The sequence below is a fragment of the Aspergillus wentii genome (assembly GCF_001890725.1).
Source record: "Aspergillus wentii DTO 134E9 unplaced genomic scaffold ASPWEscaffold_2, whole genome shotgun sequence".
Lineage (NCBI taxonomy): Eukaryota > Fungi > Ascomycota > Eurotiomycetes > Eurotiales > Aspergillaceae > Aspergillus > Aspergillus wentii.
The window spans coordinates 452,008-466,430 of record NW_024467833.1 but is presented as its reverse complement, the minus strand read 5'-3'; the positions used below and the strand labels follow the sequence as shown (position 1 = coordinate 466,430).

The window sequence follows — 14,423 nt, the reverse complement described above, 5'->3', positions numbered from 1 at the left end:
CCTGATTATTTTATCGAATTAAAAAAAAAAAAAAAAAAACTAATTGATCGCTTTCGACCTTGACACGGCTTTTGCCCTTTCATCTCCCTCTCTCCCCTCCCACTCTCCCTACTGTCATCTCTCTCTCTCCATCCATCTTCCATCTTACTCTTTCTTCCTTCTCTCCCTTTTCACTTTCCCTTCATCTCTCTCCCTCTTTCCTCCCTACTATTAGTCCTGCCCTTTTGCCTCCTTCCTCTCGTTTCCTGCCCTTTCTACTTTCTATATCCACCCCTTTTTCTTTCATCCCGGTGGATTCCCCTTACCTTCGTTCTTTTGGGCCGTCAAATTGTTTCCCGGCCTTGGTCGTCATACTGGGTTTTTGCCGTCCCGTGGTAGGCAGCGTCAACCGCGCCTCCGGACCTCCCGATCGCTCGTCTCGATCCAGAATCCATCTTTCTCGCTCTCCTTTTGACTTCTGGTTGCCGGCATCGCTTCTTTCCATTTTCGATCAACAATGGCTCCTCCGCCGCGCCTGCGCATCTTATCAGGTTCGTCGATTTTTCCTTGCACGGGCATTTGCTGCTTGCTTTTTTACACACCTCCCTTCAATCAGAGTGCAATGGCTACAGCCACCGAAGAAAATTGAACACCCCCAGAATCTCTCACGCAACAGAAAATGGGGCCTCGAAAGCTAACACGTTTCTGTTCAGTCGGTAGTAATCCTATCTCGGCTTTCCTCTCCTGGAGACTCCAGGCGACAACCTCGTGCGATGTGACGCTCGTTTGGAAATCGAACTTTGAAGCCGTGGCTCAATATGGTGTTTCTTTCAAGTACGCAGACTGTTTCACCATCCGTTTTCGTGAATTAGGGCCCCTCTGACAGTAGTTTCATCGAATAGATCAAAAGCATTCGGCAACGAACGGTTTAAGCCCCGTCATGGTACGATTCGATCTATCCAGTACTTTTGAATCCTGCAGTGCTAATGTACCGGTTCGTCTTGCAGTTGTCCGAACTCCCGAAGAAGCAGCCTCCCGAGAGAATGCATACGACTATGTGCTTTTGTGCGTCAAGGCTTTGCCCGATATCTACGATCTCGCAGCTGTGATCGAATCCGTCGTTACTCCCCAACATACATGCATTCTTGTGAACACCACAAATACTTTGGGCATTGAATCGCATCTCGAGCAACGATTTCCGACAAATGTCATCCTCTCATTAGTATCAGGCGTGGAGATCTCTCAGATTGGGGCCAGCGAGTTTGAGCATCTGAGCTCGACAGAGATTCATGTCGGTGCGACAAACAAGAATTCCAGCATCCCTCCTACAGTACAGAATGACATGGCATCCGCATTGGCATTCACTCTTGGTTCGGGACAGGTCGACTGCAAGGTATCGGGGAATATCAGACAGGAGCAGTTTGAGCGTATGATTGGGTAAGAATTCTGTTACTCTTGAAGTCCATCGCCTTGTACTAATTCTTTCCAGCCCAATCGCTTTTCATCCCGCGAGTGTTCTGTTCGAAACCTCCAACCTTGCACAGCTGCTTGAAAAGGTCGGAGTGCGTCAGTTGGTATCGGATATAATTGAAGAACTTGTCGAACTCGCAAAGGCAAACGGCTGTTCATTCACGAGCGACTTTACCCAGAAGACCATTGAGAAAATGATCGCTGGGGGAGCACCTAGCTCCATGTACCAGGACTTCCAGGCCCGTCGTCCCATGGAGGTTGAAACATACCTTGGATCTCCCGTCAAATTAGCCACCGAATCAAGTGTCCGGGTTCCGCGAATCGAGACATTATACGCCATGCTTCACCACTTCAACACCGTAAACCAGACTAAACCCCGACACGGTGATTCACCACCCCCTGTCGTGGTCCAACCACCCTCCGTGAGAAACTCGTCAGCACCGCCACCTGCGAGAGGACCAGCCAATGGCGCTATGCGCCCGCACCCGGGAAGGGCTAGTTCTGGGATGATGATGGGGCCCCCGCGGCGCGGACCACCACCGCCCGGAATGGGAAGACCTCCCAGTGCACAACCACAACAATCTAAGATTCCTCGTGAACCTTCTTTGGAGGGCCTGGAGGAGTTTAGTCACCTGGTCCTTTACGATGATGCCGCCGACGGCGGATTACCTCCTCAGAATGGAAACAATGGATATCCCGATATGCCACCACCGGGTCCTCCATCAGCGGCAACAGATCTGGCCCTGCGGGAGCGCGAATTGGCTCTTCGACGACGGGAGTTGCAGATCCGGGAACAGGAGATGAGCATGCGACGTGGACCTCGGAGAGGTCCTCCGCCCAAAGCGGCAGCCTTTGATGAGGAAGATGAGGATGATTACTTCGATCCTATGGATGCTCCTCCTATTCCCGGTGTCGACCCCGACAATGTTGACATGATGAGTATCACTTCGAAGAGGAACCGAAGAATGCCAAGTGCCAGTCAAATACGCAAGAATCCCGAGTTCGGCATGAATATGAACCCCCCTCCTAACAGCCGACCTGCTTCATCCTTCAGTCGATACTTTGGAGGGGGAAGGAAACGTGCTAGTGATCGGATCCTGCAGGAAATCCCCAGCCTTCATGATTCTCTCATGGACAACCCCATGATGAGCTACTCTTCCAACAGATACGGCGCTGTCGACCGGAATCAGATGCACGTGGAATCGCGAGCCAATTCCCTGACCGCCAGTCGAATGGGTGACTACCCACCACACCCTTATCCAAACAGCAGGAGAAACAGCCAATCCCCTGCAACTCCATATGGTGGTGGCCCCGGGCCCCGAATGGGCCGACCAATGACTGCCAATGATCAGACTCTTGGTCCTCCTAACGGCCATCACGGCGGTCATCCATCGCCGCCTGGGAATATGCGAGCCCCGGTTCCAAGACATCCTCCCGGGCAAGGTAACGCGGTAGGTCCACAACAAGTTGAGCAACATTATGTGAGCAACTCGCATCCCGCCAAGGGTACTCCAAAGCATAGAAGTCTGACCGGAAGTGCGAGCGCCAGCGCGGAGAGTGGTGATAGCGGGGCTAGCGCCAACCTCGATTCCGAAGCCTCAGCCCACAGCAGCCAGATCAGCCTTGGTGCTCAGCAAGCTACGACGCCGGTTCGCTAAATAAATAAAGACGCCGTTGTCTGACCCTTCCCCCCTCCCCAAACGACCGACCGATCCGAATACGCAACTCACCCTGACGTGTTCGCCTGGTTTCCCATTACCTTCATGTTCCATCCTTTTCTTCTCTTTTTCCTTCTTCGTTTGGGTTGGATGGGCACTTTACTGATATCCGTCATATCCGTGAAACCCCCTGCATTGCAGTTGATTTTTCTACAGAAATTCTTTAATGAATAACTGGGCAAGGAGGGAGAGGAATCATCTCATTAATTCTCTGCTGTTCGCTTCTTTGCATATACACAAGGGACATAGGGGACATCTTTTTTTACTTTTTTTACTTTTTTTTGTGCTTGTCTCGGAGTGGTTGGGCGTGTGTGGATTCCTTCCTTTTCCCATTTCTTTTTTTTTTTATTCCGCCGCATTGTTTATTGTAATGAGGTCGAGCAAAGAACCCGACCTGGGAAATACCTTTTGACTTCTCGCAGTTATACCATCCATTCCCGGCATCAATTCTCTTCAGTTACCGGACATGCATCTCCTTTTCCCTGCATGACAGATTGTACACTACTTGAGTCGGCGCATTATTTCGTGAGCTCCTATACGTCTTGTGTCTCCTATATTGTTCCATCTTTCTTTTCCTTTTCTTTTTTGTGACATGCGTGCCCTCCTTTGACCGTTTCATACTTGTTTTGTGTTATTCTACAAGGCTCGCGAGGCGAGACTCAACGTCCTGGGTGATCTCCTTTCATGGTCTGGATTATGGCGTATAAAAAGAGCAGGGGATTTGATTTATCGGTTGATTGACTTGATTTGTCTGGGTTCGCGTTCTTGCAGGGAATTAATGAAGGAAGCCGGAGTGTTCACGGCTGCTGCCCATTTGATTAGAACCACGTTGATCAATAAATGAGACTTGAAGAATACATGTGTTCATAATTACTTCCTGCCAGGTTAGTAGTATAAGTCTAAATTGACGTATGTTGTAATCGATGTCCTGTCATTGATATCCCAAAGATCTGCATTGCGTTATTCCTGCAGATGTGGATCCAGTCCAAGTAACGTAGCACAAAACCAAATGATTGTATGAAGTGTGAAACCATGTCCAATTATTGTTTCTAAAAGAACACACTTATTTATACTAAGGAGTGGTGATCATCACGTGATATGTTGATCGGCGACAAGTCAATAAACAACATCCAAAGACGCTCATTCGGATCATTCAATAATCGCCACCACACACCCAGCCCAAGTCAATATCTCAACGTCAACCAGAAATATCAACCCCCAAAATAAAACCAACTCAGCACCACACCACACTACAAGAAAAACCATGCCCCCAAGCCACCACTACCAATCCTCCTCCTTCCCCCGCCCCTCCATCCTCCCCACCACCACTACAGGATCCTCCTATTCCTCAATGAACCCCCCCACCTCAGGCCCCTCCTCTATGTCCGCCGCAAAAACACGCCAATACGCAAACCTGCAGACGCAGCTGGCGCAGCTGAATGCCAACCTTGCCGATACGCAGAATCTGGTGCGTATGACGGCCGTGCAGGCGGAGGATATGCGGTTTCTAGGCGGGTATTTTGGGGCGCTACTCATGGGGTCTGCGAAGGTTTTGGGGGAGGAGGGGGTAAAGGAGGAGGGATCTGGCGGGAAGGAGACTCAGAGGGGGGTTAAGAGGGAGAGGTCGTCGTCGGAGTGAGGTGGGTTGGATTATTGGGTAGGCTAGGTGACTTTGGTTGGTTTATCTGGGATTTATTGGGGTGGTTGGGCTAATTACTATGTTCTATGGGTATAGCGAGTTTATCCTGGATACATATATGTACGATACGACATGCCGATTTCATGCCTCGACGATTACTCACCCCCATCCGTTTATACCATCAGCTGTCAACGACGAAACCTCCACCGAGGATAATGGCCGGTTCATCAATGCTATGATGTTCATAACTAGGGACAATTAGCGAGGGAGAACGAAGAGAAGGGTTTAAAGCAATCAGTGCGGACGATTTCCTGCTTACCTGAGTGTTCCCACACCGCCAGCCTCCAAGATCAGCGAGGTATCCGACAATGGCTTTCCGGTCCAGCGCATGGCGAACGCGCGCAAGATATGGCCGTGAGCGACGATGAGGACGTCCCCGTTTTCAGAGGACCCATCGAAACATTTGCTGTGGAATCTCGACCGGATATCGGCAATGACGGCGTCGAGACGACGAATGACATCTTCGGGGGACCTATTCAGATATGGTTTAGCAGGTGGCTCTCACAATTCAAAAATATCCCCATTTTCAATGGTTTTTGTTGCGTCTGTAGTGGCACTTACTCTCCACCAGGGCATCCTTCTCGCCAGATATCCCACGGTTCCTGTCCGTTCTGTGCCCTCATCTCCTTGATTTGTTTGCTTGTCAATCCTTCATAGTCGCCATAATCCCACTCCCGGACGGCCTCTGTAACCTCGACCTTGGCTTCTGTCCGGATGGCCTCTTCGCTCTCGGATTTCCTGCGCTCTGTCCAGGGAAGTCTTTCTCGACAGCCGATTTCCAGGAGCTCCAGAGTTCGTTGAGAACGGGAGCGGGGAGAGACATAGCTGTATTTATACAATTAGAAAAAAAAAATCCACCATGTAAACAGATAAATAAAGAAAAACATACACATGAACTAATTTCTTAGGAACAATCAGCCGGTCATCACCCACCAACCCCTTCCCGGTTGCCTTGATACGCTTCTCACCGTTCTCCGTGAGGGGTAGATCCGTGATTCCCGTGTGTCGGCCATTGAGAGACCATTCGGTTTCGCCGTGGCGGATGATGAAGCACCTCGGAGACATTTTTTTCAGGCGTAGAGTGAGATTGAGTAGTTGGAGTTGTAGGAGGTAAGATAATGGAGGACTCAGCCGGTTTGGCCGTTGGCGGGGGTTGCGTCATTTGATCTGGTGGGGATGTCGCTGATCACTGACATAAGTTTGGAGTTGCTTTTTGTTCTTCGGTGTACGTTGTTGGATTTGTATGGGGGGTTGGGGGGTTACGGGGGTTGAATATTGCTGTATTACATTATGCCTTATTCTTACTCTCGTTTATTTCTCTTACCTCTGAATGTAGAGTCAGATTGTCAGTTCAGGTACAGTGTCACGTGATCTTAAATTCTTTGGTGGGATGAATTTTGGAGAATCGACCGGCTTGCTGCTGTTGGATTGTGCTCTTATGACCATTACGAATATAACGAATATAATGTCATTGGAATAGACACTCTTTATTTATTTCTTCTATTTGCCCTGTTACTCCACTGGCAGCATTCAATTGCATCTTCACCTCTATCCAAGCGGTACAAAAGACAAGACTATTATGCCCGTCAACAGAAAAAATGCAAGAGACGTAACCCAACTAACCGGGAAACCACTCGCCGAAACCCTCTCGCCATCGAGCCTCCTCCAAACCCCAGAAGACTCATGGGTGACCTCGCCCGATCTCAAGGAGAATGGGCTCGCGTTCGCCCCGGAGACGATCTACGACCTGGCCGTCTTCATGCTGGGAAACCCGAACATGAACTCGAGTATCTTGTTCCGGGCGGATATTCTATTCGACAGTATGAGTGTTTTGAGCACGCCAAGGGAGACGGAGGATTCGTTTGCTGCGACGGGGAATAGTTCAGAGGTGAAGATGGGTGTTGATGCTGCTGCTGGTGCGGAGGGTGAGGTTGTTGAGCCGCTCCCTGCGAGAACGATTGCGGGGTTTGAGCTTACGAGGACAGTGGTGAGGAGGTTTATACCCAGGAATCCGCAGCTGGATCGGCCGTTGGAGCAGAGCTGTTACTTCTACGAGGCGGATGAAGTTCTTGGGGGTGGTGCGAGAAACAAACAGCTTCTTGTAGTCTACACCCCGCATGTGAATTCCAAGGAAGAGCTTCCTTGGTATCATCCTGTGCTTCGTTCTTTGGCTTATTTTTACGACTTTACGTACAACGGTACGTCGACGGAGGCACAGACGCAGACACAGACAGAAGCACAAGGGACGGGAGCAATGTCTATACATTTCCTGCCGTACCCAGCTGAACCGATGCATAACCGCTTGGAGCGCACCCTGCTATTTCTTCTCAATACTCAAATCCGACTTGCTCGCGGTACACGCCCGGCCAAATCAGCGGACGGAAGCAACTACAACCCCACCAAGGACAATGTGATTCCCAGACATTTAATCCAGAACACATACTCGCGACTCAAGATCAAGCATGCAAACTGGCTCTGCGATAATTGGGCTGAGGATACGGAGCCATCAAAGCATGTCTTTGAAGATCTGGCGATCACGGCATTTCTCATTGAGCTCTGGAGGAGCATGTATGGTGCTGTGCCGGCGGACGAGAGAGAAGATAAAAAAGATCAGGATGGTTACGATACACGATTTCCTGGGTTTGTGGATGTTGCATGTGGGAATGGTGTGCTTGTCTATGTGCTTCTACTGGAAGGCTATCACGGCTGGGGGTTTGATGCCCGTAACCGGAAAACGTGGAAGATCTTCCCAGAGTTTGTGAAGGAGCGATTGAAGGAAACGATCTATATTCCTAAGCCTTTTGCGGATGAGCTTATTGCGTCAGGGGAAGAGAGTGAATTGAACGACATCGGCGTCGAGACGCACACAGGCATGTTCTCTGATAACACCTTTATCATATCGAACCATGCCGATGAGCTTACTGTCTGGACTCCTCTCATGGCTGCCCTTTCCAGTCCATCCTCTCCATTACCATTCCTGGCGATTCCGTGCTGTTCTCATTCCCTGTCAGGGGCGAAATATCGCTATCCTGCACCCAAGAAGGAAAAGGCCAAAGACAAACGCTCCGAGCCTCAGGCAAACGAACAGAATCCCCAGCCGGCTAATGGTGACCTAAAAGCCCTTCGGGCCGCCAAGCAAGAAGCCCAGACCGATGCAGGAATGTACAAGTCAATGTACGGCTGTCTCACCGCGAAGGCAATGAGTATGGGCGAAGACATTGGATACGATATGGAGAGGACATTGCTCCGGATCCCAAGTACAAGGAATATGGGAGTGATAGGTGGACGCAAACAGACCACTCAGCAGTGGAGTCTAAAGTTCACACATAATAAACCAGGCGACGGAGAAACTGCACAGGCCTTGAATACCCTTGGGGATAACGCCGAAGCTGATGCCATCATTGAAAAGGTCTGGGAGGTTGTACAGCGTGAGTGCTCGCGGGAGGGAGGCGTGAGATCCGCCGCGAAGATCTGGATTGAACGTGCAAAGGGCCTCAACAAGGGGCAATCAAAATCAAGTGGAGGACATTGATGGCAGTGATTTCATAACTGCATGATACTGAGATACCCACATACAATTGAGCGTGATGCTCCCTAGACAACGGTTGTCAGCATAAATTCAACGATAGAATCACCCGAGCCTGATAGCCCATATACGAAAGCATGGCATGTTAAGAAACTAATATATGCGCAGCTTTCCTCATTTGTTATCCCGTTTCTATCCCCATCCATGCACACAGGCCAAAGTCAACCAACCACGGGCCCGGCATACACCCATGGCATGCCGTGGTCTTCCTCATCGGGATGAGCTCTAACTTCCCCGCTGCCTTCGTCGTCCAAGGTGCTGATGGGCTCCAAGGTTGGGTCCGTCCAGGGCAGTGGAACTGTGACGGCAACTGTTAGGCCTCATGGTGTGGCCATGCTGCGTCTTCGGGCAAAGAAGAACAAGGATGAATTGTAGATGTCTGGTTGGGTAATAAATGCAAAAATTGTCTTCTTTCCTCCTATCTAAACATCACGATCTATCGACATCAATCATAGGTACATACAAAGTTGAACTCTTGACCCGCCCAATATATAACGGAGAAAACAAGACAAGACAACTAAGAAGTGAGGTGGGAGATATAGTACAGTAAATCACTCACATGGATCAGGGAGATAACGGTGGTATCGAGATTTCTTCAAGCAACGCAGAAACAAACATAAATTCATCCATACCACCAGACTCCATCCATGCGTTTCTATTGAAAAGACAAGTGTATCCCAAATTTGAACGCCATATGCAGTCGAAGTCAAATACTGAGTGTGTTCAACTCTGGTTGTGGTTTCCATACAGCCTGCAATAGACCCCACTCAGAGTGCGGTGAGAGGACCAGCCATATTAGACAAAAAGGCGTACAGAGCAGGGTGATGTGCAGCTGTAGGAGAATGTGTGGAGTTGAATATAATATCGTAGAGAGTAAAATCCGCCTTAGGCAGAGTCATTGGGATGTTCCGACCCCTTTGCGTTCTCTTTCAACGTTGCTGCCCGTCGTGCTGTGGAATCGGCAGCGGCAGATCTGGCAGCACCAGCGGCCGCGCTGTCCTTGAGTCGTTTAATTCTCTCAACTCGACCCTCGCCCGGGAAACTGCCCCAGACGGGTTCGATCGAGTCAGCGCGCCAGTTGGATCGGTGGCCGGCAACTGCACCGCTTCTCGTGGTAAGAGGGCCGAGGGGAGTGCCGCCTACGCCTGATTCACCCCACATTCGGACACGTTGAAGTTTGCGCAGCTTTGCGAGTCCGTAGACGCAGACGATGCCGGTGATCACGAAGCAGGTTACAGAAACGCCACCAAAGCCCCAGTCGGACTCTTCGATGAAGTTCTTCAAGTTCATTCCGTAGAGGGCGGAGAAAAGCGTTCCTGTGGCAAGTCCAAGGGTTCCGATGCTGAACTTGAGATCCAGCAGCATTAGAGAGTTTCGGTTCGCGTCAAGAATGGCTTTGACCCTATTGAAAAATGAGCTTTTGCTTGGAAGATATGATAGAATGTGAAACTCACACTTCCTCCGTGTTACGAATGCCCGTCACCAAGTTACCGCTGGCTTGGACGATTTCATCGCAAACCTTGTGATACGATTCCAGCAGCATCTCGACTTCCTGGTGGTCATGTTCCTCTCGATGGAGCCCCTTGGCGCTTTCCGTGAGATACATCGCAGCCAGGTCATCATCCGCTTCCAACAGATCGTCAATAGCATCTCGCACAAGCCTAGCCTTCTGCTCAAAGGTACCCAGTTTCTTGGAGTAGATCAGCAGGTGTCTAAGCTTGTCCCTATCAATGTCTTCTTCCAGGGCACGAAGCACGCGCACCACCGGCTCCCTCACACCGTTGAATTCCTCTTCCAGTCCAGTAGTAACGCTGATGAGAACGGCTTCCAGGGCGCGAAGCTCGTATGGCAAGTTTCCGGTACCTGGCGATTGTCTCTGTCGCAATTTCCCTTCCAAATCGTACACGAATAACGATTGCATATATGAGTCAGTCGATCCGTATGCATCGAACACAAGGACACGGTCTGCCTTGATCAGCACTCGGAGATGCAGAAGGTTGATAAGAATGGCGCTCGGCCGAATGAGGATATGAGGCAGGGTCGACGAATCAATCTTGCGAAGATCTCTAGGCAGAAGGCCATACTTGAGTTGGATTTAGTAACTGCCATTAAAACCAGTTGATGTGCCGGTTGAGAGGTAAATACTGACCTTTGCGATGAGCTCACTCTTCTTAAATTCCCCATTCACAAGCGTCACGTCCCCATTGCTATCGAACTCCGTACATCGTAGTCGCAACTCATTCGATGCTTTCGCAGTCAATCCACGTCCAATGTTGAAGCTTCCCCCCATTTCATCGTCGATCAACGCCGGTCCACCACTACGGTTAATCTTGGTCTCAGCAACCGTCTTGCCACGTCGCAAATCAAGCAGCCTGCGGAGTAGGGGGCGGCTTTTTGTTGACGCAGATCTTGACGATGAAGGTGAAAGAAACGACAGGGCAGGTGAGGGTCGACATCGACTCTTTGACGACAAACTTGGTGTCACAAAAAGGCGCGCTTCTAATGCCGCCTTACGAGGCGCGGAATCAACATTTGTCCAGCTCGATGCACTTCGCAGTGCCAATGTATGCGATGACCTATGATGGCATGTTGCTCTTTTGAAAGTAGAATGGACACATTTTGATGGATTGACTGCGAGAAAATGCTGGGGATCGGATTGAGAACGCAGGAATCGGAGTAGTGATGCTGAGGGAGCTGACGGTTTCAAAGGTGGGGGAGACAGCATATCTGCCTTTCCTGGATTGAGCCGCCCAGCAGCAATTACAGTCTTGATATTTCGCTCCCTCTCACTTTCACTTGTTGTTTTATTGTTCTGGTCGACAATTCTGATCCGCAGCCAAACGCCGCTCCGTCTTTTTTCTCGGGGTTGGTCGATAAAGACGCCGGATCAAGGTTGATCCGCATACTCAAATTGGACAATATCATGGTCTGGATGGAGCCAGAATAATAACTGGCTTACTCAATTAGACAAAGGGAGTGTAAAAAAAAGAGTACATTAACATGTACAAGCTGCTCAATACTATGTCATATGCTGCCTTCGAGAGGGACTAGAGTTCATTCTTGACTAAACTAAGTTCATCCAGACAATACCAACCCATGCGCGAGCTCCATTGCTTTTCAGATATCACGGAATTTTCTAATAGAACTTTTGACAAACGCCCGACGTGTCAAAGGAAAATGCATGCTGAACACGCAAGACAATATGCCGCAGATTCTAGGTATCACAAACAGAACTCGAGAAATCCACCCATGCCAATAACCGGGTATTTGAAAACAAACAGGTCCAGAGGTCACTAATCCCAATCGTCATCGTTGTCTCTTTCGTCGTCTGAGAGAATAATTAGAATATGCCACAATCTTGGGTTGGTGATCTGGGATTAACTTACCGCTACCACTGACTTTCTGCTTTCTCTTGTTGAGGGCATCTTGCAAAGCACCTGCCAAGCCCCCTTGCGGGGCTCCGCCACTTGAAGCTGTTGCAGACGATTGAGGCTCGGATCCTGGAACCATAGCTGCGCTCCTATCCTTCTTTTCTGTGTCCTTGACTTTGCGCAAGCCTCCGCCTCCCTTTCCTCCGGAGGCTCTAATGGACGCCAGCAGATCATCTCTTCCACCACCTCCGGCTTTAGGCAAAGGAGGAGGCGCCCCGCCAGCAGGAGGGGGAGGGGGAGGGGCACCAGCTCCAGGCGGCGGCGGAGGAGGAGGTGCGCCAACGCCAGGCGGAGGGGGGGGGGGAGGAGGTGCACCAGCTCCGGGTGGCGGAGGAGGAGGAGGAGGAGGGGGACCACCAGTTCCAGCAGAAGGGGGCGGACGTGCTGCAGGTGGTGGAGGAGGCGGCGGCGGTGGTGCCCCGGTTTGAGGAGGAGGAGGCGGTGGAGGTGGACCTGGCGCGGATACAGAAGGGGGCGGCGGACGTGCGGCAGGTGGAGGAGGTGGAGGCCCGGTATTCGACGGAGGCGGGGGAGGTGGAGGGGGAACACTTGATGTCGGTGGAGGAGGAATGGGCCGAGAAACAGCAGGTACAGGAGGAGGTGGTGGTGGTGAAGCAGGACTTCTGGCAGGTGGAGGTGGTGGTAGGCCAGGCGACGGGGCAGTTGGAACCTTTGGCGGAAGCTGCGGGGGTTGAGCCGCAGGGCTCGCTGTACGCGGGGGTGGGGGTGGAGGACCTGGAGGTGCCGGGCTTCGACTGGGAGGTGCTGGTGGAGCAGACACCTTGCGCTCTCCTTGGAAAGGCGGGGGGGCAGCATGCCGAGTGGGAGCATCTTCCATTGGAGTCTTCGGGGGCCGCGGGGGAGGGGGAGGGCCGGCTTTTGCTCCTGATTGTGCCCGCGGCCGTGTGAGAGGAAGGTTGGCAAATTTCCCGGCGTCAGGAATTGCAGGAGGCGCACGAAATACCGGTCGTGGCGGGGACGGTTCACGCGGTGATGGAGAAGCAGATTCATCCTGCGCTTCAGCGCGGGGTCTCCGCGAGGGAGGCGGAGGAGGAGGGGCACCTCGACGACTGCCAGAGCTGTTACCAGTATTTTGGGGGCTTATGGCATTCAGCTTGGGAGGCGCAGAAGGGGGAGGCGGAGGCGGAGCCTTTCCTCTCCTCTGGTCTTCAGCCGCAGAAAGCGCAGAGTCCACGGCATTGCTCTGCTTCTGGTCGATGTACGCTTTGATGAAATCCGAGTTGTCCGCGATCTGATCTTCCGTAATTCCCATCTGCAAAAGCTCGTCCAGAAGACCTTTCCATGACGGATCGCTGGTGTCAAAAGGCAACTCTTTGCGTGACGGACTAGTAGATGGTGGCGGCGGTGGTGGTGCAACTTGTATTGAAGGTGCTGGCGCTGACGCACTTGGCCCTGGGCTTGACCGATGGCCTAACAAGCTACCGAAGAGCGAACGTCCTACTTTCCCATTCGCAACGGGTGCAGGACCCTGCCCTCGAGTAGACGCAAATGGTGTCTTGCTAGTTTCTTTGCTTGCATGTTTCTCTCGCTCTTGCATCTTCTTGATAAAGGTTTTGGCTTCCTTTTCATCTGCGAAGGAAAGGCCGGCGGGGCAGTCTTCGAGCTCGAAGGTATGGAAGAAGGTACGGTCTTGGTTATAGTGGAAATTGTCGAATATTTCTTGGTCCCAAATGACACCTTTTCCAGCGGGCTATCGATCGCACAGAGAAATGAAAATCAGCCATCGACAGTTCCTATGTTTGGAAGCCAAACCCACTTACCGATACATCAACCAGTTTCAGCCAGAACGTGCGTCCCACCAGATCATTTGCAAGCACTGCAGCACCCTGCAAACCAGTATATACCCATCTTTGATGGTCCGGGTAGGCGACATACAGTCGCGCGACGGCTACAGCGAGGATCTTGTTCGCGGGCTTCGGGACTTGCCTCTTGACCGTTTCCTTGTCGGCATCACTAAGGATAGACGGCATGGCGAATCAATCCAAAAACCAGAAAGACAGTAGACGGGTAAGAGAGTAAATTTGAAATGAAATCCGTTAAGTAATTCCTTGAAGGCGCATTGCAGAGAGCCGGCGCAGCTGGTTTCAGGCAGAAGAATGAAAGTGCTCCGCCCCGGTTACGGATAACAGTTGATACGGCGCGGCAAAATCGGGATCGAGTGGAATATAAGTATGCGGAAAGGGTAGCGAATTCCCCAGACAGTATAGATGGTTGAAAAAACAATTGCAGGGAGGCAAATTGAAGCCAATAATTGAAAGAGGGGGAGGGGAGGAGGGAGAAGTGTGAGGAGAGGTGGAAGTCAGCCTTGGATAAGAGGAAGACAAGTTAGCAGGAAGGAAGGGCACTAAGCCGTTTGGTGGGGAACAATAATGCGAGCCTTAGGAGAGTCGGGTAGGATTATTCAGAATTATATTGCGATTATCATGCTGGAATGGGGTTGTTTAGTGTCGTTTTATTATTGCAGCAATATTGGTTTGCTATTGACGACCATTGAAACTCGAATATCCCTTATTCCCTCA

The 14,423-nt window shown here is 51.0% G+C and overlaps 7 protein-coding genes across 7 annotated transcripts; 4 read left to right on the top strand and 3 right to left on the bottom strand.

Annotated features, from left to right (window-relative positions):
- Positions 1-496: 496 nt before the first annotated feature.
- ASPWEDRAFT_103994 (uncharacterized protein) lies at positions 497-3,107 on the top strand (the record flags this gene model as incomplete). The annotated part of the gene is made up of 5 exons (XM_040827611.1): positions 497-530; positions 693-813; positions 882-922; positions 987-1,416; positions 1,469-3,107. The coding sequence occupies 5 exons, from the start codon at positions 497-499 to the stop codon at positions 3,105-3,107; spliced, it is 2,265 nt and encodes a 754-aa protein (XP_040691889.1).
- A 66-nt stretch (positions 3,108-3,173) lies between these two features.
- On the top strand, positions 3,174-3,912 carry ASPWEDRAFT_314947 (uncharacterized protein). Its single transcript, XM_040833556.1, has 2 exons — positions 3,174-3,542; positions 3,590-3,912. Exons 1-2 carry the CDS (start codon positions 3,334-3,336, stop codon positions 3,756-3,758), a joined length of 378 nt encoding a protein of 125 aa, XP_040691888.1. The 5' UTR covers positions 3,174-3,333; the 3' UTR covers positions 3,759-3,912.
- Positions 3,913-4,273: 361 nt separating this feature from the next.
- Positions 4,274-5,029, top strand: ASPWEDRAFT_35812 (DASH complex subunit HSK3 family protein). The gene is made up of 2 exons (XM_040834303.1): positions 4,274-4,833; positions 4,903-5,029. Exon 1 carries the CDS (start codon positions 4,432-4,434, stop codon positions 4,804-4,806), a length of 375 nt encoding a protein of 124 aa, XP_040691887.1. The 5' UTR covers positions 4,274-4,431; the 3' UTR covers positions 4,807-4,833; positions 4,903-5,029.
- Positions 5,030-5,125: 96 nt separating this feature from the next.
- On the bottom strand, positions 5,126-6,265 carry ASPWEDRAFT_35809 (uncharacterized protein). Its single transcript, XM_040834302.1, has 2 exons — positions 5,756-6,265; positions 5,126-5,691 (listed from the first exon to the last, which is right to left on the bottom strand). The coding sequence occupies exons 1-2, from the start codon at positions 5,929-5,931 to the stop codon at positions 5,424-5,426; spliced, it is 444 nt and encodes a 147-aa protein (XP_040691886.1). The 5' UTR covers positions 5,932-6,265; the 3' UTR covers positions 5,126-5,423.
- A 180-nt stretch (positions 6,266-6,445) lies between these two features.
- On the top strand, positions 6,446-8,398 carry trm44 (tRNA (uracil) methyltransferase; the record flags this gene model as incomplete). Its single annotated transcript, XM_040831809.1, has 1 exon — positions 6,446-8,398. One exon carries the CDS (start codon positions 6,446-6,448, stop codon positions 8,396-8,398), a length of 1,953 nt encoding a protein of 650 aa, XP_040691885.1.
- A 939-nt stretch (positions 8,399-9,337) lies between these two features.
- On the bottom strand, positions 9,338-11,177 carry ASPWEDRAFT_105052 (CorA family magnesium transporter; the record flags this gene model as incomplete). The annotated part of the gene is made up of 3 exons (XM_040827692.1): positions 9,338-9,854; positions 9,907-10,535; positions 10,602-11,177. 3 exons carry the CDS (start codon positions 11,175-11,177, stop codon positions 9,338-9,340), a joined length of 1,722 nt encoding a protein of 573 aa, XP_040691884.1.
- A 568-nt stretch (positions 11,178-11,745) lies between these two features.
- ASPWEDRAFT_24166 (WASP family protein) lies at positions 11,746-13,874 on the bottom strand (the record flags this gene model as incomplete). The annotated part of the gene is made up of 3 exons (XM_040832576.1): positions 11,746-11,780; positions 11,839-13,594; positions 13,665-13,874. The coding sequence occupies 3 exons, from the start codon at positions 13,872-13,874 to the stop codon at positions 11,746-11,748; spliced, it is 2,001 nt and encodes a 666-aa protein (XP_040691883.1).
- Positions 13,875-14,423: the final 549 nt, after the last annotated feature.